General features: G+C 38.7%; 1 protein-coding gene across 1 annotated transcript; it reads left to right on the top strand.

Moving 5' to 3' along the window:
- NDP (norrin cystine knot growth factor NDP) lies at nucleotides 1–26,090 on the top strand. Its single transcript, XM_066249474.1, has 3 exons — nucleotides 1–139; nucleotides 14,641–15,021; nucleotides 24,995–26,090. Exons 2-3 carry the CDS (start codon nucleotides 14,848–14,850, stop codon nucleotides 25,220–25,222), a joined length of 402 nt encoding a protein of 133 aa, XP_066105571.1. The 5' UTR covers nucleotides 1–139; nucleotides 14,641–14,847; the 3' UTR covers nucleotides 25,223–26,090.

The raw sequence follows: 26,090 nt of genomic DNA, 5'->3' as shown, positions 1-26,090 counted from the left end.
CTAACTTTTGTGTGTTGCAAATATAAAAGGCAAGCCATGTGACAGAGGGACAGAAGAACAAAAGCATTTGGAAGTAACAGGACCTCTTTCTAGCTCTCAGAAAAGTCTGAGAAGAAGGGAGCCCTGCGTTTCCCCCAAGGTAAGCAGGAAAACAAGCGCTGACGGCTTCCTAGGAAATTACTTCTTTCCAAACCGAGCATTTCATCCTCCTCTCAGACAAAGAGACAACCTTTAAATACCACTTAAATTTGCATTAATTTAATTTGCATTAATCTGTAGCATGCTAGCATTGTGTTTTTTAAATAAACGGGTCTTTGAAGTCTGTGACAGAGCAGGGGAGCCTCATAGAAAGGCTGGAAAAATCTCTTTTGGTTTGACTTAAAGAGATTTGATTTTTAAACTCTGCGTAGTTGGATGTAACTTTGTAATGGTTCTTATATTTGACCCTGTAAAAAAAGACTGAGAAGCAGCAACTCGCAGACATGGACTCCGGATTCCCCAGTCTATTCCCCACTGCCCTCATCCTTCTTACAATGGGGGCACTATTAACGCGGGCAAGCCTTTGAGTTTAAAAGTGCACTGTTTACTTTTATTACTACTTATGTATGCTGCTGATTTCTTGCCAGGGCTCTGCCGGAGGACTTAGAATGACTTCAAACAATAGGCAACATTTATTTCTAGCTTTCTGTGTCATACTTTGCAGGAATCCTTCCTTTGCACTCTTCTTCCAAAGTGCAAGGACTCTGCTTCCTTAGATGCAGTCAGGAGCACTGCGGAGAGAGGAGGATGAGCTTACTATATGACTTTGATTGGGCAAAAATTCCGAGGAAATGCATGCTGTTTGCCTTGGCCTTATTGCAAAAAGTTATTTTTAGCAGTCTACTTGTCCCTGCAACAGGACCGATGCTACACTGTCTAAGCAGTGACTGAGAAAGGATGCTCCCACCAGCACAGGGACAAAGACCTATAGGAATAACTCCTACCTGAAGAATATTCTAAGAGTTCTTTCAATCTTCTGAATACAAGTTTTCTGTTCAAGTGAACAATTGGGCAGTAGGAGGCCTGGACATAACTCTTTCTTGGGGGACGGGAAGTTTGTGTACAGAATGTTAATGACTCAGAATGTCCTGTAAATGAGACTTATTGTAGTTAAGGTCCCCAGATAAACCTGCATGAAAAAAGGCAGACTCCCTTGTCAACTGAGATTCAGGTGTGGGAAAGGAAGCCATTTAGCAAGATAAGAGTTCCATGTTCTATTCTTTGCAACTGTCATTAATAACAAATATGGATGCTATAAAACATGTCTCTCCATTCTTAATATTAGTGTATTTCTATTACAATGTGCTGGCACTGGCAAATTGCTCTAATACTTAAATACCAGGTGCATTTGAAAACATAAAGATACCTAAAATGGAGTGTTAGCTGTGGGTGTCAACCAAATGCAGCAGGGGACTGCAGAACACTTCTTGATTGTTTAGAGCAAATGCAAATTTCTGCACATTTTCTTCACACCAGTCTGGCTTCTGAAAGTAACTTTAAGGTGCTATTGACCAATTTCCATTGTGGAGCAGAGACATGGTTTATGGGGAACCTTTCTGATTTTCTCTAATAACTAGCTTAGCAGGCATTATTGAATGAAAATCTGACTTTTGAATGAGTTAATTTAGAACTTTATGATATTCACTGTTTGACAAAGCCTTTAATCATGTTATGGATTCTATTGCTATACAATTTTACAGTGGTTTTATAAAACTGCTGCTGTTAAGGCATTTAGCCAAATCAAAATAATTTTCTTAACCTATCATTCAGATTATTACATAAGAATGTCTGAATACGAAATGTAATGTTTTGAGTCATTTACTTTAAAATCCATTTATTTCAGATTAGAGGAAAACTGGATGAGGCCTTCTTGATGACTGTGTACTAAGCAGTTGACACCAATAGATGAAAACATGCCTGTGGAGTTTTCAATCTTAATTAGAGTTCCAATGATACTGTTAAGGGGAAAATTAATCATTTTTCAATACATTTAACAATTTCCAACTCATTTATTTTCCTGGGTCTTTGAAAAATGTAGTGAGTATTTCAGAATTACAGCCTCCAGTAGTGGCCAGCAATTTTTACTCCATTTCCAGAACTCACTATTCAAGTACTATTATTCTTATTAGTTGGTTATTCATTTCATCATTCTCTTAATAAATTATGCTAGTCCTTATGGATGCAAAGGTGAATTAGACATTGTACCATGCCCTCATTCTCAGTCTGTATGTTATCTCCAGTTAGATTTTGGAACTGAGATGGACTTTATCAGTGAGTAAACTGGGCAATGATTTCCTTATTACAGGGACTCATTTGAAATATCTGCTAGTATTCAGATTTACTTGAAATGATTGCCACTTACCAATGGGTTTTCTCTCCCATTTACAATTAAGAGGTTCTTGTTAGGCCTCTATCACCTGATTCTGGGTACATGTCACTTGCATATCTATCATTGCCTGGATCTTCTTTTCCAAGGAAGAAGAAAACTAGGAAACAGTCAGTGTAACTTTTCTCTGATTTCTTCAGCAACCTTTATAAAAGACCATATGCTGTCTTTATCTGGGATGGCTGTGCATCACCTATTGAGGAGTTGACATCAGGGCCATTTGATGAATCATTGAATTAGAAATGTGTACAGAGGCAGATGCATTCACTATCTCCCACCACTTACTTGTCTCACCCCTAGGATCAACCTTGGGGCCTGGCCTAAATTCAAGAGGCCCCTGAGAAGTTGTTCTGTAAACCCAGATCTCCATCAGAACCACACACAGTGTTGCTTTCAAATAAGATAGTCTTGTGTTTTCTGACACGGGTAGGTTACTGGGGGGGGAGGGGAAGCCCTGAAGACAGCATCACAGCATCACTGTGGTCCTTGATTTGATCATTATCAGCAGATAATTAAATGCTTCTGATTCTCTGTGGTGCCTGACTCACCCTAGCCAGTCCTTAGCTTCTTGGTCAGCAGACTTCTACTCCATCCTCTTCCCATGACAATTATTTAGTGCTTTTGCACAGGCCGGCTGAGTGAGCCAGTGGGAGCAGAGGGGATGGGGAGGCAGGTGGAAGGACTGAGGAGTGCTAAATCAGAAGGAAATTGGGCCATGCAAGGGTGGGTGAGCTCCGAGGCCCAGATTTCTGTGGCCTGCCATGGCTGTGATCAGCTGTCATTTCCTCTTCGTGTATGACACTGTAGAACATATTAAAATTTCTCTGGGATGGTATGTTTGGAATTCCTCTGATGCCCCACCTCACCAACTTACCCGGACAATAAAAGCAAGGTTGTAAGCCTTTGAACAGCTGGCAGGCTATATATTTCCCCTCTTTCTTTCGCATAATCTAATTCAGAAAAGAATCCAGCTAGACTGGCAGTGCCATGTCTGGGTACTTGTTTCCTGCAAGTTCTTCATCACCACCTCTTCCTTCCCTCCTTGGAATCTTCCTGGGTGGCATATGTCTTTTCTTTTGTTTTGCTCTCCACTACTCCCACCCCACCCCCTTTCCTCTTTTCTTGAGCTCCTTCCATTGTGAGCTTGCCCTTTGCTCTGTCTGTTTCCCTGACAGCCTGGGTCTCGTTCCTTGAGGTCTCCCCATCTCCATACTATTCCTAGGATGTCATTCTTGGCAACAGCTCTGTTGGGCTGATAGGATTGGGGGGCTTTTGAAGCTATGAACCTGAACCCACTCACAAAAAGGAACAGCCACAAGGATCGGCTGCCCTTTGGGCTGCTGAGAGCAAGGCTGGAGTGACCCGCTGGCAGGAACAAGCATACCATCACAGTGACCCGCACATCTCCAGTGAAGGGCTGGGGGTGGGAGTGCTATGGGAATGCCTGGATGCATTTCAGCCTACATTGAGAGAAATGTAGTTATTCTCTTTTTCAGAGGGACAGGCAAGTGACTTGAAACAAAGCTCCCTGAATCCTTGAGCCCTGCCCTGCCCCCTTTCTCTGTCCTATCCACATTCTTCTCTTTCCAATGAAAATGAAGGAGAAACAGGACTTTTAATTTGGCTAGCACGGACCTGAATGTCTTTATGAAACCTATTTGGTGAAAGGGGGATGGGAGAAATGGATCCTGGGTTGAGCTGTACTAAAAATGCATGGGTCTGGGAGATGGGGGAGGACTTTTTCTGGGTTTATTTTTTCATTCTCTTAATACAGAACAAAAGATTGGTTTATGAGTTGCAAATGGAAAGAACTGGACTTTTCAATTAGACATTCCCATTTAAAAGCCTCATATAACCCCCTCTGCGCAGCATCCTTAAAAGATGCTGCTAATGTCCTTGGGACCAAAAGGTATTAAAGAGCAACCTACAATGCAGCTTCCTATTCCTTTTCTTTTCTTAAGGGCTGGGTAGTCTTTCTGAATTAACTAAAGTTCATTAAAAGACCCAATAGAAAAAAAATTTAACACAGCTGAATTAAAATGAGTCTTTCCCTGTTAGCTTGAAAAGAAAAAAAAAAAAAAAGAAGGAAAGAAAAGAAAGAAGAAAGAACCAACTCCCCTCCTCTGCCACTTCTTGGATTTTAATATGAATTATTCCATACAAGTCCCTAGGCTAGAGGATCTATTTAAAGAAGCCTGGCAGCATGAAGGGAGAGGGTAAAAATACAACCACTCTTTTGTCCATCAAAGGTTTTCTTTGGGAGGACATTAAGAGCATTCTTATTTTCCTGTCTGCCCCTGCCAGTGGCAACATTCCAGCTGGTAGTACCCACTCCTCAACCATCAGATCAGCAACCATGAACTTCTATGTTTGATTCCAAGAAAAAAACAAAGAGTGGGGAATCCTACTGAAACCCCCATGTGTGTGCAGTAGGATGGGAGAAGTTGGTACTGAAATGAATGCTGCTTGACTGTGCACGTTGCATGCTACAAATTCACGTGCCCACACATTTGGATTTTTAAGGAAGATTGTGCTGATGGCATTATTTTTGTTGCCAACTGCCCTCACATCTGCAAAGCTTTTTTCCTTGTGTGCCTGCCAATAGTTTGTTTGGTATCATTCATACTTACTGTCCCCTTCATTAAAGGGTCTCATAGTTTGATGGGTGCGCACATATTGCTGAGAGCTGTACCCCCCTAGACCCATTGTCAACAGTCAGAACAAAACACCCTGGATAGGGTTCACAGTCTGGAACAATTACTTTCTTGTTAGAAAGAGTGCCAACTCAGAAAAATTTTAAAAATGAGTAACTTCAGTTGGTGATATATCCCCAGTATTTATAATCAGATATTCATCCAATTGATGTCCATTTTACCTTCATGTCAAAATCTGCATATGAACATTAAAATCAATTCTGTAAAATTTAGATATATTTTCTTTTTTGTTTTTCTAAAAGAGCTAGGAATTTTTCATACAATTTTCTGTCTTCCAAGGGGACTGGCTCAATCCCAACTTTTTTCTTTTAAGCTGTGATCCAACCAATTGCAATATGCTTTAAAAATGAAAGGGCAACAGGTTAATACATTTAAGAAAGTTGATGAGCTGTCAGAAAATGCTCAGGGATGACTTTTCTGCAGTGTCACAAACCAATAATAGCCCTAAATATGTAGTCCTTTTTTCATTCTTTTATCAATGTGAAATAAAAATAAAAAGATAGCAAGCAGGCCATGGGAGAAGTAGCAAAAGAGAGGAAAAAGGATTATTTTTTGTGTTCAAAATCTGCCACTGCAGATTTTCACATAGTACAATTTCAGAAAGGAAACCGATAATTTCACCTTCTCTACTCCCAGAAAGAGGTGTTTGAATTCTGACATTGTTTTTTTTAACTTGGCTTTAGAAAAGAAGGTCCATTCTTCAAGTGAAAAAGAAATATCCCCCATCTTCAACTCTAAGTAAAATGTAGCCACACAAATGCCTATAATGGATGTGAAGCTTCAAAGAAATCCAGTCCTTATTGCAAGTTCATTTTAAATTTTAAACACAAGGCAGTGTTTAGGACTTGATACGTTTCTGTGATTTTTCCTCAAATTATGAGAAATTACTCCTTTTCAGAATTTAAGTATTTTTGAGGTTTGACATCTCAAGGCAGCAGAATAGAATAGTTGCAGGAGAATTAGCAATCAAATGATACAGCTGTATATATCTGATTTAAGCAAAGCAAGATACAAACAGAAAACCAACAGCCCAAGAAATTCAGAGTTATTAGCAATATAGGGAAACATATTTTTATGTGATATTATTTTAATCTCACCCCTTTGATATAGGTCTGCATCTACAAGTGTTCTGGATTGCAGTATTCAAACCCTACCATTGGGAAGAAAAGGCAAATTGAATGGAGAATGGAAAGACTGTGTTACTCCTATTGTTTATGCCCCATTTCTAACTAAGGGCTCTACAGCTGTTAGGTGAGATCACTACTCATCATTCCAAAATGTTGTTGCGGATGAGGAGATTCAAATGCAGTTTTGGAAACTCTTTGCTGGACACTTTGAAGAAAAGCCAACTTACTCATTTGGCTCCAGGGCAAACGGAAGCCTGTACCCTGAGCTAACACTGGTCACCTCTCTTCTCCTAAGGCCATACCAAAGCCAGCAGTTTCGTGGCAGAACCAGTGTCAAGTTATATCAGCACCAGGGTCCCTAGAAAACATGGCCACCTTTTCTTTTCCACAGGGAAAAAGCACATTCATGTGTTTTGGCTGGACTGAATCCCTAGGTTGGGTATCTTAGAACTCTCCTGTTTTCTTTTCAAAGGGTTTTATATCAGATGAGTCTCATTACTCACATGATACCTAAGTGAGAATGTGTCTCATTACTCACATAAAACCTTCTAAATGGGTGAAATGAAGGGAACCTTTCTTATTTGAAATTGTGTTATTTGAAATCATTGAAAGGACAGTGGTAGATTTTTAACAACAAAAATAATATTTTCTTCTTCTCTTCTGTTACTTCTGTGGCTTTTTCCCTCCCTATTTTTATTACTCGTGGATGAAAGGATGGGAGAAGATTCCATGTTTGGGATATTGTTGATTTGTAGCACTGTATAAAGTTCACCCTAAGCATTTTCTGATAGCTCGTCATCGTTTCAGTTATAGCTTTTAGTGGGTTCACCAGATTTGCAGAAATAATCCAAACTCCTAGAAGAAAAGCCTTCAGCTGTATCATGCTTTTTACATATAGGTAATCAAACCTGATCATTTACAATTTATGCAAGGTTTGTATTCTAAAAGTCTGTAAGTTATGTCAACCGTTAAAAACTCAGTGAGACCTTGGCCAGTTAGCTCAGTCAGTGTGTCATCACGAAACAACAAGGTTGCAGGTTTGATCCTTGGTCAGGGCACATTCAGGAAGTGACCAATGAGTGCACAACTAAGTGGAACAACAAATGAATGCTTCTTTCTCTTTCTCTCTTTCTCTCTCTCTCTCTCTCTCTCTCCTTCCCTTCTTACTTTCCTTTGTTTCTCTAAAATCAGTTAAAAATAATAATAAAAAAGACTCAGAGTGAATCTTTCTATAGAAACTATAGAAGTTCACAAAAGTCCAGCACAGGATTCAAGAGCCATAGAAAATGGATAACTCTTTTAGACCTAAGTTTCAGCCCAGGACTTCAACAATGTACTTCCCCTAGCCCAAAATTTCCACACCCAGCCAAGTCTCTTGCTCTCAACAACTAAAGCCTTATTTATTCTACATCTGCAGAGAAGAAAACTCTTCTAACCAATTTTCCTTTTCTGTCCTGAGCCAGAGCATCACAGAAGGCTCCATTAGAGCATGGGGATCTTTGTCTCATGCTCAGTTTAGGAATAAGTGTCATTCATAAGAAAAGTACAGGAGTGTTGAACTCAACTTATGTATCATCATCATCATTATTATCATCATCTCAAGTGAAAGAAGTTTAATTTTAATATGGTTGACTATTTGCCTTTCTTCTCTCTGCATTTGGTGGAGACTGGAAAAACATTATACAGTTTAAGACAGCTTTAAGAGAAATAAGAACTGGTGAAATAGGGCTATTTTTATTTAAGGACACCAATATGGCCTCATCAAAGGGCAAATTCTTTTTTTATTAAACATCAATTTGTTGTTCCACTTATTTATGCACTCATTAGTTGATTCTTAAATTTTTTAAAATTTATTCATTTTAGAGAGGAGAGAGAGTGAGAATGAGAGAGAGGGAGAAAGGGGGAGGAACAGGAAGCATCGACTACCATATGTGTCTTGACCAGACAAGTGTAGTTTTTGAACTGGCGACCTCAGCATTCCAGGTCGTTGCTTTAATCACTGCACCACCACAAGTCAGGCCCAAGGGGCAAATTCTTATAGCTTGGCCTTCAATGTTGCCTCAGGCACCACATTAGAACTTGTTTGGATTTTTCCACAGTCATTTACCTGTTGTGTAAAGAAGGTACTCTTTCTGTAGCATCTATTTGGAAAATATGTAGCCCCAAAGGAGATGCTGTACTCTGAGAAGCTGAGGTAATAGTTAGAGAATGTTAAAAATTGATATAACCACAGAAGCATCTAGACCATTTCATTTATTTTGTAAATTAAGAAACTGAGTCTCAGAGAAGTCAGGTGATTTTTTCAAGACTATACAGCCAATGATGGGAAGGTAGAACTCAGAGCTTGAGGCTCCTCAGATCAACCTTCTTTCTACCAGATCAGACAACAATAGAATGATCTTTAAGTTTCAGAATGTAGTGGAATAGTTATCCAATATTTCTGACAAATGAGTGTAAAACACCAGGAGATGATATATTAATAAGATAGCCTAAAAATAGATTTGGGGAGAAAAAGATGGAAGCTGTAGATAAGTGGGAGTTTAAATAACAATGAAAGGTTCTCCTGGATTTCCTTGAAAATCAGAATTTGAAGTTTCAGCTAGTCTCAGTGTCGAGTCTTCCCTCACCAGTCACTTCTCCGAGAGTAAATTTATTCAATTCAAGGACACATATACACGGGTGGATCCACTTGAAAGTTGGCTCATACCCAGATATTACCTCTAGTTCCAGTCCTTTTTTTGCACCCATATTTACCCCAGGATTGTGATTTATTGCTTCTTTCCTGAGCTATAGTTCTCCTTTCCTTTTGTTTCTCCCATCTCTTTTCTTTCTTCATCCCTGTCACTGCTGAGTTTGGCCATGCTTGGCTAGTAATGCAGTTTGGAAGAACAGAGAATCTTATCCCCAACTGGAAGATTCTTGTTTATAACAAGATGCCATTTTCTTTCTCTTAATGTGGCACAGTGGGGGCAGGCACTGCCTCACCTGCTCTTTTACCTCTGATTCTGGTATAGACATCATAAGACAATGGGGGCAGGAGCCACTAACTCCCCACTGACCTTGTGGCTCTCCATTCTTGGAGCTACTTGAGGCTGGAAAGCTGGAGGCTTAGCAGTATTTGTGGTCTACAGTACTGCTGCTTTTGGGTCAGCCCAGGCTTGGCTTCTTGGCTGCTACTGATGTGCTGCCAGATAAGACTAATATCAAAACTCATTCATTGAGCGCACAGGATGCTTTATAGAATCCAACATGCTGTTTACAGTTTATAAATTAAGTGCCTTGGGAAGAGGCATCTGACTTATTCTCCAAGGCATCTAGTTGACTAGATCCAATTGGAATTCTTTGAGTTCCTGAGAAGGGGCTACTTAGCACTTCACATTGTCTAATTAGACCGTGAGTCTCTTGCTTTTCTAATCCTAGTACAAAGTGTTATCTAGTAGCAAGCTTACTTTCACACTTAAATCTGATTTTTTTTTGTAATTTCTTTGAGAGAGGCTCTATGTTCTGCCATCTTTACCTTATTTATGTCTGATATTATAGTTTTAAATTATAGTAAGTATCAAGTAATTCTGTCTGTCACTGACGCCATTCCAGAGTCATTATATTTTATCTACTTAACTTAATCTTAGAAATGATGCAAAGCATGTTGGGTAAAACTTATGTGTTAAGAGAGTTTATCAATGTGCCCAAGAAAACAACAAGCCAAGACTCTGCTGGTGGATGCAGTGAGCTGAAAGAGGGAATCAGAGTAAGACTTGTTTTCCCCCCTGACCCTTAACTTTTATCTCCTAGAATACAAGCAAACACATAGTAGGTACTCAATGACTGTGTTGAACAAATACTTATTGAAAGAAGCAATGAGAGGCAATACCTGCATATACTAGCACTGAAAACAGCTTGGGGCAGTGGAGGGCGATATGAATACTGTCCTCCCTTGCCTGGCAAGCAGGGCAAAAATAAGGCCATTCTTGGTACATGCCACTTGTCTTAGCCTGTTGCTGGGATAACTCTTCAAGAAACCAGCTCTTTACTCTCTGTCAGGCAGAAGGTCAGCCCAAGAGTAAGCTGATTTGTGGATACAATACCATCTCTCACCCAGGAGGCTGGGCCCACTGTAAGCTCTGCTATATTATTTCGCTGAGGATAACAGGTGGGAAAATCTGGGCACCAGTTGTTCTTTTCCACTGGTATTGTTTGGAGGGTAGCTCCAAAGTTGGGCACACTGACCTACGTGCCTCTTCTGCTGGCAAAAGGTCCATGTTGGAGCTATTAGAATGTGGACTCTGTACATTGGCCAAGTCCATGTCTCAGATACTGTATCCAGAGCAGTCCTGAGGCTACTGATTCTTTCAAGAGAGTCATTTTCTAATTCAATCCATCATTCGCTAGGCTGAGGTTCTAAGTGTTAATAGGCAACATTTGATTTTATGCTATGTGACTTTTAAAAAATGAAGGCAAATTAGAATTAATTTAATTTTGAGAAAAATGACAGAAGCTCCTATAAGACAGACAGATACCATTAGACTGCCATAAAGTTGGAATCTCAAGTGATGTAAATTTCCTTTGTTTCCAATTTTCTTCTTTGTGAGCACTTCCCTCGGCACTCTGCATATTCTCACCTATGCATACCCTGGCCAACACAATGTTAGGACAACTTGACCTAATATCCCTCTTTTCTTCAACATTATGTTTATTATTTCTTTAACAGAGCAGTGTTGAATAATTTAATTTGAGCATTTAAGGCAAAAGTCCCAATGCTATTTGCAAGAATCTTACCTTTTTGTTTTGAGGTTCTATGAGTTCTGTGGCATATTTATATTGTCACTTCCATTCTTATTTTATATGTCAATATAAAAACTGAACAAAAAGTTTCATGCTTTGTGAGTGTGTTGAAATGAAAAATTTATTATTGTGGTGAAGCAACATCTGTCATTCTGTTATACTTTATATTTTTTCAACTTCTGGGTTCAACTTATCTTTAAAAAGAAAATAATATAATATAGTTACATTTTGTATGACATGAACTATCTCTTTATCAGTATAAACTTCATAATTTCACCTTTTCATATTCACCTTGTAGGAAAAAAATATTCAACTGTGTTTGCAATTCAGTATGCTGCTATTAGGTGGCAGTAGTGCACAAGAACTAAGAAAAAACTAGCATGTTTTCCCATATTTATGAGAAATAAAAATATACTACTATTAGAAAAGAACACAGACCTTAATTAGCCATTAATTTAATTAATATTTTAAAACCTAGCTTTTAAAAGAAAAAGTATTATTTCATAAATAAAATTTTGAATAGGTATACTTTCACAACTTCAAAAACTATAAATAAAAACGTATACAGTGAAAAGCTTTTCTCCTATATCTGTTCCCCAACTTCCACAAGTAACTAATTGTATAGTTTCTTGGGCATCCTCCCAGAGTTTCTCTATATAAATACAAAGAAACACACATACACACACACACACACACACACACACACATATTCTTGTTCCTCTCTGTTTTAACAACATAAATCAGTAGAGTTTCCACATTTTTTATATAATTGCATAGTATTTCATTGTATAAATGTTTCATAATATATTAAATCAATTTCTTACTGATAGGTATTCTGTGGTTTATTTTATTTTATGGCAACCAGTGCTATAGTGAATGACAATATGCTGGTATGGTCTCACAAATTAGATAATTCTCAGAGGTGAAATTGCTGGGTCTAAGTTATATATATTTACCATTTAAATAGATATTGCCAAATTGGCCTCAACAAAATTTGTATCATTTATACTGTACTGTCTCCACAATGGGTCTGTTTCCCATAGCCTTGCTAATAGGGTACCCGATCAGACTTTGGAATTTTTGTAAATCTGATTGGTTGAACAAAGTATTTCAATGTACTTTAATTTTCATTTCTCTTAGATCAGTGAGCACACCCATCTTCTATGTTTAAGGGTTGTTTATATTTTATATGTACTTTTCTTTGGAGAAAATGCAAATGCCAACAAATACAATCATCCATACACATAGATAGAATTTTGTTATTGATGTTGTTGCTTGTTTTTTACTATTATGTTATACATTTTTTCTTTCATTTGCTTTGCTTATTTGACTATATCTGCTGGCTATGGCTCTGAATAGAAGGCACTAGCAGTGAGTAGGGAGGACCAGGACTAGAATGTCTGCTTTTCTCTTTATCCTTTTACAATTGACTCTTTTTTAAATTTAAATTTTATTTTATTTATTCATTTTTTTAGAGAGGAGAGAGAGAGAGACAGAGAGGGAGAGAGAGGAGAGAGAGACAGAGAGAGAGAGAAGGGGGGAGGAGCTGGAAGCATCAACTCTCATATGTGCCTTGACCAGGCAAGCCCAGGGTTTCGAACCGGCGACCTCAGCATTTCCAGGTCGACGCTTTATCCACTGCACCACCACAGGTCAGGCTACAATTGACTCTTAAGGGAAATATCTGCAAACTAGAGTGGTGAAAAGAGAAATTAATAAATTCTCTTCCAGGGACTAATTATGGCTTCAAAGAAACAGATAACCACTTGGGATAATATAGTTATATTGAAACTCAAGAAATGGTTAGTATTATTTGCCTCTGAACATGGAACCCCCAAAAGCAGTAGTATTTGAAACGAATTCTTGGTGAGTTTCAGTGTAATGTGCATAAGAAAACTTAAACTATGCAGCTGAAAAGAAAACAAAAAAAAATGCTCTTCTGTATCCTTTGCCAATTTGGAGCTTTAGACTCAGGCTTGATAAATTTTAATGAGATGTTTTCATTAGCATGTTCATAAAGAACAATCATGCAAAGTTGTATGAAAAGATGGTCTCCTCAACTTTAAGATTATCTTCTGTATATGGAGATGATGGTAACTGAATCCACTGAATATTAGGTAGTGGCATTTTAGAGCAAGAGGGAACTGCATTTGTCATCTTTTCCAACTCCCCTACTCTACAGGTGAGGAATCTGAGGCTGGAACAGTTCACACGACCTGTGCAAGGTCTTCCAGCTAATTAATGGCAGTGTTAGCGTCCAGGTAGGTCCCCTTGTTACTGATCCCTGCCCTTCCTTCAATTTATAGAACTTCCTTGAAACACACTCTCGGAGATTTTGTCATTGCCAGGGATGCTATGCACTGAAATAACCCTATGACACACATTCATTTCTGCTTGGATCCCCTGCCCCACACTTGCAAGATGACTAGCTGAGGCTAAATGAGTCTGGGGCCAATCTATTAAAGCAAAACTTATTGACATATATAGGCTTGAACACCTAATATTGATCTTATCAATACTTTGCCCTGTTTTTCAGACTGTACATGAGTTGGAAGTTTAAAAAGATGTTGTACTATGAACAAAAGTGAATATTTTATCTGAAATATGTTTGAAAGTTTTTCAGATGCTTTGATTATCATGTTCCTTTTATTTTGGAAGTAATGTCAGGTTTCCTCTAATTTTCCTAAATATTTGAAAATATTTTTTATATTCTTTGTTTTCTGTTGTGATAAAAAGCATCAATGTTAGCCATGTTTTGGGGGTTAGTGAGGTGATTTGGAGAGATCTCTAGACCCCAGTCCTTTGTCCAAAAGGTATATGGTTAAAAGAACAAAGAAAATTTCAGAAAAACCAGTATAACATTATTTTAATGGTAAGTTTCTGCTTCAACGACCATTTACTTTTCAAATTACATCATGTGTCCAGGTTACCGAGATGGCAGAAATTTGTGATTGTGCTGGCAAATACACATATTGTCTTAACCACACCGGAGGCCGTTAGCATAACGTGTATCTCAGATGCAGTTTGCTGGGTGGCATGGGGCTAAAAACAAAAACAGGATGAGCCTACCACAGAAGTGGAAAATTAGGTGGGACGGTGGATGGGTATTGACTTGAAAATGGAAAATGTATTTCTTTCCCATGGGACATGGCCTGTGTTCATTAGTGCTGACCCTTTCTCTTTTCTATCCCTGTAAGCTAATGTTGACACCAAAGCTAACTGAGAAACTGAGTAGACCCCACCAGTCAAGGATAAGAATGAGGCCACCCAATTTAGTCATGCTGTGGCCAGAACCACATGGTTAATCTTTACCATGGGTTCAAACTATTCTTGCTCATAGGAACATGAACACCAATTGAAGTTAACATGTGCTTTCATTAAACCACTGTTTCCATCTCCAAATGGTTATAAATATATAGCATAAGCTACAGAGGGAGTGTCGAGTGGATGACAGTTTATACTAATGATACTCTAGAAACCAATATTCTCTTCTCAAAATGACACAGAAAAATTCTATTTAATACCTCCTGGGTTTCATTAGTTTTTCTGGGTAAATGTTTCTGGGGAAAATGATTTCTGTTTTTTATTCCAGCTGTGCAGCAGATACAGTAATGATGGATTGCAAGTGTAAATAGTAAGACAAAAGTCTGGCGTACAAAGGAAAATGACAACCAGAAAGCTTCAGCCAGATCCTACCCTTTCCTTGGAAGGAACTGGATCCTAAGAGGTGAAGGCATTTCCGATTTTTAGTCCTCTGCTTCCCTCTGCTGTTCCTCTTGAGAAGTTTTTCTTTACAACAATGAGAAATCATGTACTAGCTGCATCCTTTTCTATGCTCTCCCTGCTGGCACTAATGGGAGATACAGACAGCAAAACGGACAGCTCCTTCATGATGGACTCAGACCCTCGACGCTGCATGAGGCACCACTATGTTGATTCTATCAGTCACCCACTGTACAAGTGTAGCTCAAAGGTAAGATCCAAATCTTTGTTGAGGGTATAGCATTACTTCTAGAAACAGGAGGGAAGCCATATTCCTTTGTCAGGAGATGGAGAACTATGATGATAGCACAAGCCTGAGCTATACTGCTTGTCCACAAAGCTTGTGGGAGAATCATGCTTAGAGTATTGCACCATGCTTTGATGCTTTGCACTTTTGTCTGTAAAGCTGCCTAATTAAGCATGTGTAAATGCAGCCAGCTTCTCTCTTTACACGCTGCTCGAAGTCAATAAGAAAGGCTGGATGGTTCTCACAATAAAATTGTTGCCAAACACAAAATGGGAGGGGTGTGTTTCATCCTTAGTTGTGAAATTTATGAGTGGTACTGTCCTTTTTCAAGAAAGAAAAATGGAGTCTACAAATTATTGTAACACCTTCTATCTCCATCGGCGGCAATAAAGAGAAAGGGACGGCAAGAAACATGATTGAGCAGTGAAACATAGTTCTTGAGGGGCTCTTCAAAGAGTTTCCTGATGATGTAGTTGGTCATTGGTCTTGTGTCCGAGCCTTTCTTCACCTTCCATGTTTATGTTACAATTATTTCAAAAGATAAATGCCAATTTGATCATTTGTCTATTTCACATTGATTATCCAAATCATTCTTGTTTAAAGCAGATTGTATATTTTTTGTTTGTTTGTTTTATACAGGCAACCTATACAACTGATGTCTCAGTGTTGAGACACATTGTGGGGAGAAATGACATGTGTTAGAGGTCACCAAGAGTGGCCAGCCACATGGACCAGCTAGAAAGGAGGCATAGAGTAGGGAAGAACAGACTCAGAATGACAATCCTCATGACTGTCACTGGCCCAAACAGTCACATGAATAAACTTGCCCACATTTACTAAATAAGAATTTTTTAAGGCCAACCTCAGAGATTTTCACTTTTAGTCCTGAGACTAAAACTACTTAAACATTCTCATATGGCAAGTATTTTTTTAATTATCGGTATAATTAAGAAGTTTTTGTCATATCAATCACTAGAATTAAGACCATATAAGTAAGTATCTTTACCCTCCATCTAAAAACATTACAACTTTTGTCTGCCTTTAAAATGGCCATAATTTGTCTGATTATAACTCAATTATAATAGCTTGTTTTAGTTTTGGGGGATCAGAATATGAGTTAAATCATTCTATTATTCTATTATGAGTTAAATCTTATTGTATTAATAAGATCTATGACTCTGGGGAAAATGCACCTAAGGAGAAAGATTGCAACAAATAAAGAGTTAAGTGTTACCAAACAGCACAAAGGATATTTGTCCCAAAGTCCTGCTTGTACCTAAGAGAAACATCTTGTCTCTTATTTGTACTTGTAGAGCTTAAAAAAAAGAAAAAGAAAAAAAGAAATAAATTTAAATTTTCGCAAGACCACAATCCTTACTTAGGAAAAACAAACAAACAAGAAAAACAAAAAACAAGTTGACAAAAAAAAGGTGGGAAATGTTTTTATAACTTTGATTGCTTGGAAATTGACTAGAGCAATTGTTAGCTTCTCCTTCCCTACCCCCATATAGCAGCATCTAGGATTTAGTTTTTCTTATTCCAAGGATGATCTCTCGTCTGTTGAGGTATGCTCCATAATAATGATTCTGAAATAAAAACAGGAATTAAAATTATTTCAAAGAAAGTGCCAATGTGATAATAGGAAGGAACAGAGAAAAAGGAGCATATTCAAAAGAAAAAGAACAGTCTGAAAATATTTGGTGAAATGATGGAGGAACACCATAACAAGTATCACATTAGTTAAAGGAGAGTCAAAGTAGAGATGTCATTAACTCAGACCCAAGAAACCCATAGTGCTTGAGCATGAGTCCTAGAAACAGACTTTAGTCTACCTTAGTTCACCTTTGTTTCTTTCAGAATGTTATGGTAAATAGCGTAAAATTATGATAATAAGAGAAATATTTGCAATTTCATGGGAACAATCTATTTTCAAACATCCCAAACTATCCTAAATATAGCAATAGTTTTATGTAAATGGTGTTGTAATTATAAACTTTTCTTCTTTAGCCATAAAATATGCCTGGCAGAATCTCAAATACCCAGACTTTTCCTGGATTACATTTTCTTCATGTAACCAGGCACAAAACTGTTTTTTATTTGAATTATACTATAGTTCTTAACTTTCACAAACTCAGGCTGGTCTTCTCTCCAAAAGGTCTCATTTAACAAAACTGTTTGTCTTTCTAGACTTTGGATAAAGCATTTAGCTTCTCTCTAGAAAACAACCAAAAGGGGTTTTTTACAAAGAGAAGACTAGGGCAGATTTTTCCTCTCTGCAAAATTTTCCCTCATCATGATGTTCAAAGGCCAGTATTTACTAAACACATGTCTACTGTTTGCCTTTCAATTGTTAACACTGACTGACTTAAATTTATTCAGTGTCTGGCCTTAGGAAAACAGATGAAGGGGAGCTTGCAACTCAGGCTCAGGGAAGGGAGGGCACTTTCTTGAACAGCTAATATGTGTCAGGCACGGCGTGCTATATAATCTAACCATTACTGGCAAACCTGTGATAGAAAGAATTATTATTCCCATTTTATGGGCAAGAAAAACTGAAACTTGAAAGAATGTTAAGTAGATTGCTCAATGCACTATAGCCCAGGAGTGGCAATGTCTGCCTCAGATCATTCAACTTTCAACTGCTTGACTTCATATTGGAGAAATGCAAGTAGAATGCACGAGCTACTATTTAGAAATCCAGACTCATCTTCTGAGCTGCTGGAAATTATGATTTATATTTAGCCACCTTTCTAGAACTAGAACTAGTAGTGAAAGCCTTTCAGGAAGATTTCAATGTAATTGCCTGTTCCTCTGAGCCCTGAACTTGCCGCTGGCCAGCCCCAGGGGCCTGTTGCTCATCTCCTGGAAATTCAGAAAAGAGCTGAGATGGGGTCAAGCAGAAAAGACTGGCTACTGTGGTCCACTAGGGAGGTCAGTGTGAACCACAGATTAGGATGTACCTGGTAACATTTAGTAATGACACCTCTTAGAATTGGTTACAAAACATTTTGGGAGTGGCACATTCATTTTACAGTCTTTCATGAAATTCTCAGTGAGTAAAGGATATAGAACAAACAGACAAAACGTTAGTAGTTAGTGAAAACAAGCTGTTTGGGCATCTTTAAGGGAACTGAGACATTCCAGACTTTTAAGTGAGAAAGACCTGGTTCAAATTCTAGTTCTTCAGTTTGCAAAATGAGGGAAGTGAAATAATTATTTGGTGCCTCAATTTCTTTGTGAAATAGAGCTATTGCTGTCTACCTAAAGGTGTGAACATGAGTATTGGTGATAATATTTGTAAAGCACTGAGCACAGTGTCTAGTATATATTAGACATTAATAAATGATATTATGATCTTGATGATGAAGTTATAAACCAGACAGGTGTTTAGACTCACTTTTCTATTTCAGTCACTATTGTGACCTCAATAACTGTTGTGATCTCTTGTAGCCTTAAAGGATTAGGAAAATAAACCTCACTGTGGTTCATGTTGAACGTAGAAAGTTGGCAGCGGTGGGTGTTGCATGCAGAAGAGCAAAGTAAATGTAAACCACTTTGCTGAATGCTGAAAGGAAAAATAAAAGTCAAAGAGAAATAGATCTTTCTGTCTGACCTTTTATGCCAGGTATGTGGAAGAAAGGTGACTGTAGTGGGGGTCACTTCCAAAACCAGGCCAAGGAAAAGTTTTCAGGAATTGAGATTGAGAAAGCTGATGGAGCAGGTCCATGAATTCTGAGCTGGGTGAGGAGTAGGAGATGGTGACCCCAGGTCAAGGATGTGGAACCATGACATAAGGTTATCCAAACTCTGAAAGACTACAGGAGCTGGAACAAAAACAAAAACAAAAACAAAAAAAAGGAAAGGGAGATTCAGGAGACAAAACCCTAGGGAAATTCCCAGAGTAAAAAGGACTTGGCATGCCAAAGAGTAAGTCTTGGGGTTGGGAAAAAGCAGTTAGAATCCATCCCCAAGTCATCTCCTACTGGTGCTCTGGAAGGTCATAGAGTAGTAAAAGAAATGAAGGAGTCAAGAACATTGAGTTCATAACACAATTAACTATTGGGGAGATATGACTTATTTTTTAAAAAAGAAACAATTATATACTAAATACCTACTATGTGCAGGCACTGTGGTAATTACTAGAGGCACAGAAATAGAAAAAAAAAAGACTAAGTTTTGGCTTTCATAATGTTTACAAATAAATGGGTTAGAGAGAAAAGGGGAGTGTTCTTTGTGCAAAGGCCTCTTCATGTCTAATTGAGTTGTGACCAGAGTGAAGGGACGAGATTTCAGGTAGAATTTTCAGAGTTCCCACCCACTTTATCAAAGCTCTCACCACCTCCATCACCTTCTCCATACACAGTTTAATTCCTCGGGTTGCAATTTTGCAGATGCCCTCAGCCTGGCACGGACACTTTAAAGGGTGATCTGGGTCCCTGAAGATGAATTGAACAATCGTTTGTTGAAGGTATAGGTAAGGAAAGGTTCAGAAGAAATATGGGTAAATCTTATTCCTGAAGAGAAACAAGATGCTCCAAAGGGTGCCATGGAATAAGAGGTGTATAGTGTTCACTGCTGAGAAAAAGGCAAAACATGTTTCTAACTCAATTGGGATAAAATAACCAACACCTTGTTCTAGGATGGAACTGGTGTATCTTTATTCTGATACTAGAGATATCTAGTCAGTCATGGCCTAATCAAGGAACCCACAGGAGTTCCACATGTCAGAAGAGGAAAGTGACTTTGGTGATAGTTAGTCTTTCAGGAAAGGGTGATGAAAACCATCTGTGTTTGGGTTTTCTCTCATTCAGAAGATAGTTATGTATTGAAGAAAAAACATATATGTTTAAGAACTATGAGAGGTCACCAGAGAGAGAAGAGGCCTGAGATCTCCAGTGGATTTTTTAGTCTGGACCCAGGAATCACAGCAGGCTACAACCCTCACAATGTAGCTCAAAGTTGCCCATGATGAACTTGAACATCTTATGAACACTTAAAGGCTTGACAGGCTGACTTTCATAGACCAACAGTCTATGGTTAGGAAAAAAGCTCAGGAATCAGGCTCTGTTGGTTCAGAAGCCATTGTACAGCTATGTGACTTGAGGCTGATAGCTTATCCTCTGTCTTTAATTTTAAATTTGTAAAATAAGGAGAGTTTCCCTTTTGAAACAGAACTAAGTTGCATGTGAAGGGCTTGACACAGTGCCTGGAGCCTAGTAAACATTTAATACATGTTATATATCATTATCCTTACTAGTCTTTTATTATTACCCAAGAACCTTTTTATTACTCAGCCTCGGCACATGGAAATAAGATTAGAGCGTGAAGGAACCCACCCTTGAGCAATCTCTCTGAACCTGGTAGCCCTGTTCATATTGGAAGAAACTGGCTTTCACCTCCAGCTGCAGCCAAGTGACAACAAGGTTGGGGGAATCCAAAGGGGCTGCTAGAGGAGTTGCCTGGCTTCCTAGCATCAGGCCACTTATTTGGAAAATAAAAAGTGAACTGGACCCAAAGCCAATATATCTGTCACGCACCTGGGCTGTGAGAAGTCAGTGGGTCTTACGAGCAATAACCAACTGTTGAATCCACTATGGTTATCCCCTATGTGGTTATTTTGTCAAAAGAAGTTTCTTTCATGATTTGATAATAGAGCAGTGTAGATACTCTTTATTATGAGGATTAAGTGCAGTTCAAAATGCATGTTATTTTTTTAAATAAATTTTTATTAATGTTAATTGGATGACATTAATAAATCAGGGTACATATATTCAAATAAAACATGTCTAGGTTATCTTGTCATTAAATTATGATGCATACCCCTCGCCCAGAGTCAGATTGTCCTCCGTCACCCTCTATCTAGTTCTCTTTGCCCCTCCCCTAGCCCCTAACTCTCTCCCTCCCTCCCTCCTGCATCCTCCCTCCCCACTCCTGGTAACCACCACACTCTTGTCCATGTCTCTTAGTCTCGTTTTTATGTTCAACAAAATGCATGTTATTAAAACACAGCCAAGTCACCCAAACATGAGGAATGTGTGTCAATCACAAACTGGGGGGCCACCAAGTTTTGGCAGATGAACTGATGTTTGAAGGTGTCAAAGGTTTATTGAATTGAAGAGGGATGAATTGGTTAAGAGTTAGAGGGTGTGTAGTACTATCCAGCAAACTTCTGAGCGTTCCCAAATCACTGGGGGGTGGAGGTGAGCAAGGGTCTTGACAGTGAAGGAGGTATTATTTAGGATTGCCATGGATCTTAGTAGATTAAACTCTGCATACACTTGGAGGTGGTGATAATGTATCCCAGGAAGTCCATAAGACAAAGGTCAGGCTTGTGAGAAATGATATATAGTTAGGGCTCCCAGAGGCAGGTCAACGTAGATGAGAGAAAGGTGTGAGTTGGTTTATGCCTCAGGAAAAGTTTGGTTTTAGACAGACCTGAGTTTGACTCCCTCTCTGCCCTTTACATGATACGAGTTTGAGCAAGTTACTTAAAGCATCAGTTTCCTTATCTGTAAAAATAATACAGATAATAATAGGATTGTTGTGATGATTAAATAAGAGTAAATTTTGTAAGCACTCAATAAATTTTAGCTGCCATTATTATTATTAGCTAAATGAGTACTACTTGGTGATCCATCTGGAGCAGAGCCTTGCTAGTCAAAGTGTGGATTGTTAGCCCAGCAATACTCACATCAACCAAAATCTTATGAGAAATGCAGAATCTCTAGCTTGACTTAGAACTACTTAATCATATTCAACATTTTAACAAGATCCTTAGATGTATGTGTGTGTGTGTGTGTGTGTGTGTTTGCACGCACGTGTGTTGAGAACAAGGACCGAATAATTGTTTTATGGTTTCTTCTTCAAAGAGAGAGCATTTGAATTTGACAATGGAAGGTAGTTGTGATTTCATTAAGCAGAACTAGGAGGAAAGGGAATTCCTGTAAAAGGAAAGACATGAGCAAAGGCAAGGGGCAGGAAAATTCAGCATAGTTCCATTAACACTTAAGGAATTAAGCTTGATAGAATAGGGAGTGGGTGATGAGAATGAGAACAGTTGTAAGAAAGACTGGAAATATATGTGGAATCCAGGTCACAGAAGACCTTACTGCCTTTTCAAGATTTTGAATTTTATTGTGAAGGGTGAGGGAAGCCACTGATGGTGATTATTATATGTCTGCATTCTCCTTGCCCCCAAAATCCAACTTTTTAGAAGGGAGACCCATTGGAGATGGCCCCATGGTCTTCAGTGCTGGAGTTCTTGTCCTTCAGAATGAGCTAAAGGTAGAGCTTGAGACCTTGAAAACTTTAGTGAAATCACCGTCAGATTAGTTCTTCTACAAATGACCCTACATTGCTGACTTTTTCATTTTACATATCAAGGCTAATTGCCTGGTCATTCAAGGTCTCCATTTGGTTCACCTGTACGTGTATCATTTGGGAATCATGTACCACCATGTCTTTGCTTCTGAATTAAGTCCATTGGCACAAGTTTGTTATATCCATCCAGACTAAAACTGGATCTCTAAAGACACCATTTTGGGAGGTGATTATTTGAATAACTGCTTAATCTGCTTAATAGATAATTTGCATTAAATATGAGTAAATTGAATAGTACTCAAAATGAGATGTCAAGGACCTCTTCCCATGTATGGTAGGTGTGTGGAGAAGGAACTGTGGAAGACTTTGGACTCTCTCATTAGAGAGATAGGATGGGCACCAAGGATTGGCCCAGATACTACTGACCTAAAGAATAACCTCTCAAAACCTTATTTCAGATCATTTTTGTTTCACACATCAATGTGAAGAGCAGGCAGGATATAATCAAAATTTTAATAAAACCAAAACAGCTTACAACTGCCATTTTCTCTCCATCTCTGATCTTTCAGAGAAAATAAATCAGTAGGTCTCTTAGTTTATCTCCACCAAACTCTGCTAGTTGTTTTCTAGTATCTCATATTCTTTTGTTGGTTGCTAAGAGATTGTTGGATTCAACCCAGCATCTCCTCAGGTAATGATCTGTAATGACCAGATGTCAGCTTCTCTTCCTTTTGGAAAGATGGGCAGGCCATACCCTTCTTTTAATCCTTGGGTGTTTAATTTTGTCCTATAGGATAATTTCAAAGATAAATAGCTAGTGTGTTTTTATAATAGCTGCTAATTCCTAAAATATCATGAAGGAAATGTCAAATGGTTTCATATATATATATATATATATATATATATATATGCATCTTTTAACCTTTTATTTATATAGTTTCACTTTTTATATTCTTATTGTTGGTTCTGGAGTTATAGGGCAACTTTTTCTCATCACTTAATATGAAATTCACTAAGCAAGACCCTCCCACATAAACATGGACTAATAATCTCAGGTTCCCCTCACCCTCTGTACCCCACTATATAGGATTATGTAATTTAATGAATCATATTGCCCACCCTATTTTACCCAGGGACTGTCACTCCTAGGACACCAAAATTTATGTATAGAATACATACATGAGTCTCTGCTCTGCCCTTTAGTCTGTATGTAAAACATTGAGTGTGTGCTATGTCCATTGTTCTGGGGATAATTTTGGTAGTTTGTTTCAGATTCTTAAAGGAGTCTGTTAATTAAAACCACATTAAGAGCTGTTATAAAGAACACAGATCCTCTGTAAACTCAGCCCAAGCTTTATTATCATGTTAACCTACTTTTGGAAATGAGATGGTTAGAGTGAGTTAATATTTGCCCTAAATGATTCTGAAGATGTGATTGCACAAATCTTAGGCTTCCTCAATCTATAAGCCCAGAGGTGTCATTTCAGGGCCCAAAACATACCCCATTTTTATTTCATGGTCTTGTTTCAAGTTGTAATACCTAGAATATTTTTTTCCCTAAGTATCACTCTGGTTACCTTTCTTTCTCTTTCTTTTCTTCTCTTTTCTTTTGTTTTATTTTTTCTTTTGTTTTCTATTCTTTCTTTCTTTCCTTCCTTCCTTCCTTCCTTCCTTCCTTCCTTCCTTCCTTCCTTCCTTCCTTCCTTCCATCCTTCCTTTTTCTTTTCTTCCTTCCTTCCTTCCCTCCCTCCCTCCCTCGCTCCCTCCATCCCTCCTTCCTTCCTTCCTTCCTTCCTTCCTTCCTTCCTTCCTTCCTTCCTTCCTTCCTTCCTTCCTTCTTTCCTTCCTTCCTTCCTCCTTTCCCTTCCTTTCCCTTTCCTTCTTTCCTTCCTTCCTTCCTCCCTCCCTCCCTCCCTCCCTCCCTCCCTCCTTCCCTCCTTCCCTTCCTCCCTCCCTCCCTCCTTCCCTCCCTCCCTCCCTCCCTCCTTCCCTCCCTTCCTTCTTTCCTTCCTTCCTTCCTTCCTTCCTTCCTTCCTTCCTTCCTTCCTTCCTTCCTTCCTTCCTTCCTTCCTCCTCTCTCCCTCTCTCTCTCTCTCTTTTTCTTTCTTTTTTCAGAAACCATATTTCTTTTGTTTAGCAATTCCTTTTATATAACATTTTTTTTTCTGCAGTTATTCTGTACTCCCAATTTTAATTTGGAATGTTTTCTGCATTTTGAGACTGGAAGAATTGGCATTGGGTCAGTGGTCAGCTACCACCTGCCTGAAGAAATTTATTTTGTTTTTGGATTTTTTATTCGCACTTCATGGTGGTGGACCTCATTCAGTTTTTCTAAACTCTCCGTGCACTTCAGAATTACCTAAGGAGCTTTGAAAACCACAAAAGTCTGGCTCTGTCTTCAAGGACTTTAATTCAATTGGTCTGAGACAGGGCTTGGGTGTTGACATTTTAAAAACAAGTTTTACCAGATGATTCTAACATGCAACTACAGTTGAGAGCCACCAGTCTAATCCAGCAGGAATTTCCAAAGAATATTAGACCCTTGTAAAAAAAAGCTGTGCAACCTGGCTGGGGTTTTGACATCTCTGCATGGTAACCATCTCTCTTCTCTCCCCAGATGGTGCTTCTTGCCAGGTGCGAGGGGCACTGCAGCCAGGCATCACGCTCTGAGCCCTTAGTGTCCTTCAGCACTGTCCTCAAGCAGCCCTTCCGCTCTTCCTGTCACTGCTGTCGACCCCAGACTTCCAAGCTGAAAGCATTGAGGCTGCGCTGCTCAGGGGGCATGCGACTCACAGCCACCTACCGGTACATCCTCTCCTGTCACTGCGAAGAATGTGGTTCCTGATATCTGTAGTTGAGTAGCTTCTTGATGGGACAACCTCCCCTTCTTCTTTCAGTGAAGCAGTTCAATCAGCCAAGAAAGACTGGAAAGAAAAGAGTTAAAAAAAGATGCAGCAAGTCACAGAGGATTCTCCATATTCTTTTGATAAAGACGCTAGACATTTGTTGACAGAGAGATATTATCCTGGGAACTTGTTGCCTATTCCTGTCTTTTTTTCCCTGGTACAATTTCTTTTGCTTCTTTTTCATTTTTCTCCTTGGTGCTGAATGTTGTTTGGGTTTCCAACAATTCAGTGTTAGTGGGGAAAAGTAGGCCCCCAAGCAAGAGTGGGTCAGACTGTCACTGTTTGGTGCAGATTAGGGAAGCGTTCACTGTGGAAAGCAAGAAAGCCCAATACTTTCTGGGACATTGTCTGCTTTTTGTTTATCTTGTCATTTGGTCTAAAGTTGCCATTGCTGCTAAAGGTTCTTAATTTGAAATTCCAGGCACCAAACATGTGGATATGTTTAGTGAGGTTCACTCACAGCTAGCTAGCTGATATCCAAGTAATCAACAAACAGATTCTTTTATGAGATGCTGGAACTCCTGATAGCTGTAATTATTATTCAGAAATGACTTTAGAGAAGTAAAAGTGGCATTAAAAATTTGTCACCTGAAGATTCTCTCAGATGAATTATAGTAAAATTTTGTAAGGGAGCCACTTTTAAAGACCTGGACAAATACAGATACTGTATTGACTTTGAATAAGGCATATATTTTCTAGTGGCATGGAGAATGCACTGTATTCATGCATGCAAATTAGACAACCAAGTATGAATCTATTTGTGGGTGTGCGATAGCTATAGCCATGCCATGAGTATTTTTCTCCAAG

This window comes from Saccopteryx bilineata, chromosome X, assembly GCF_036850765.1.
Source record: "Saccopteryx bilineata isolate mSacBil1 chromosome X, mSacBil1_pri_phased_curated, whole genome shotgun sequence".
Classification (NCBI taxonomy): domain Eukaryota; kingdom Metazoa; phylum Chordata; class Mammalia; order Chiroptera; family Emballonuridae; genus Saccopteryx; species Saccopteryx bilineata.
This window is presented reverse-complemented; position numbering and strand designations above follow the sequence as displayed.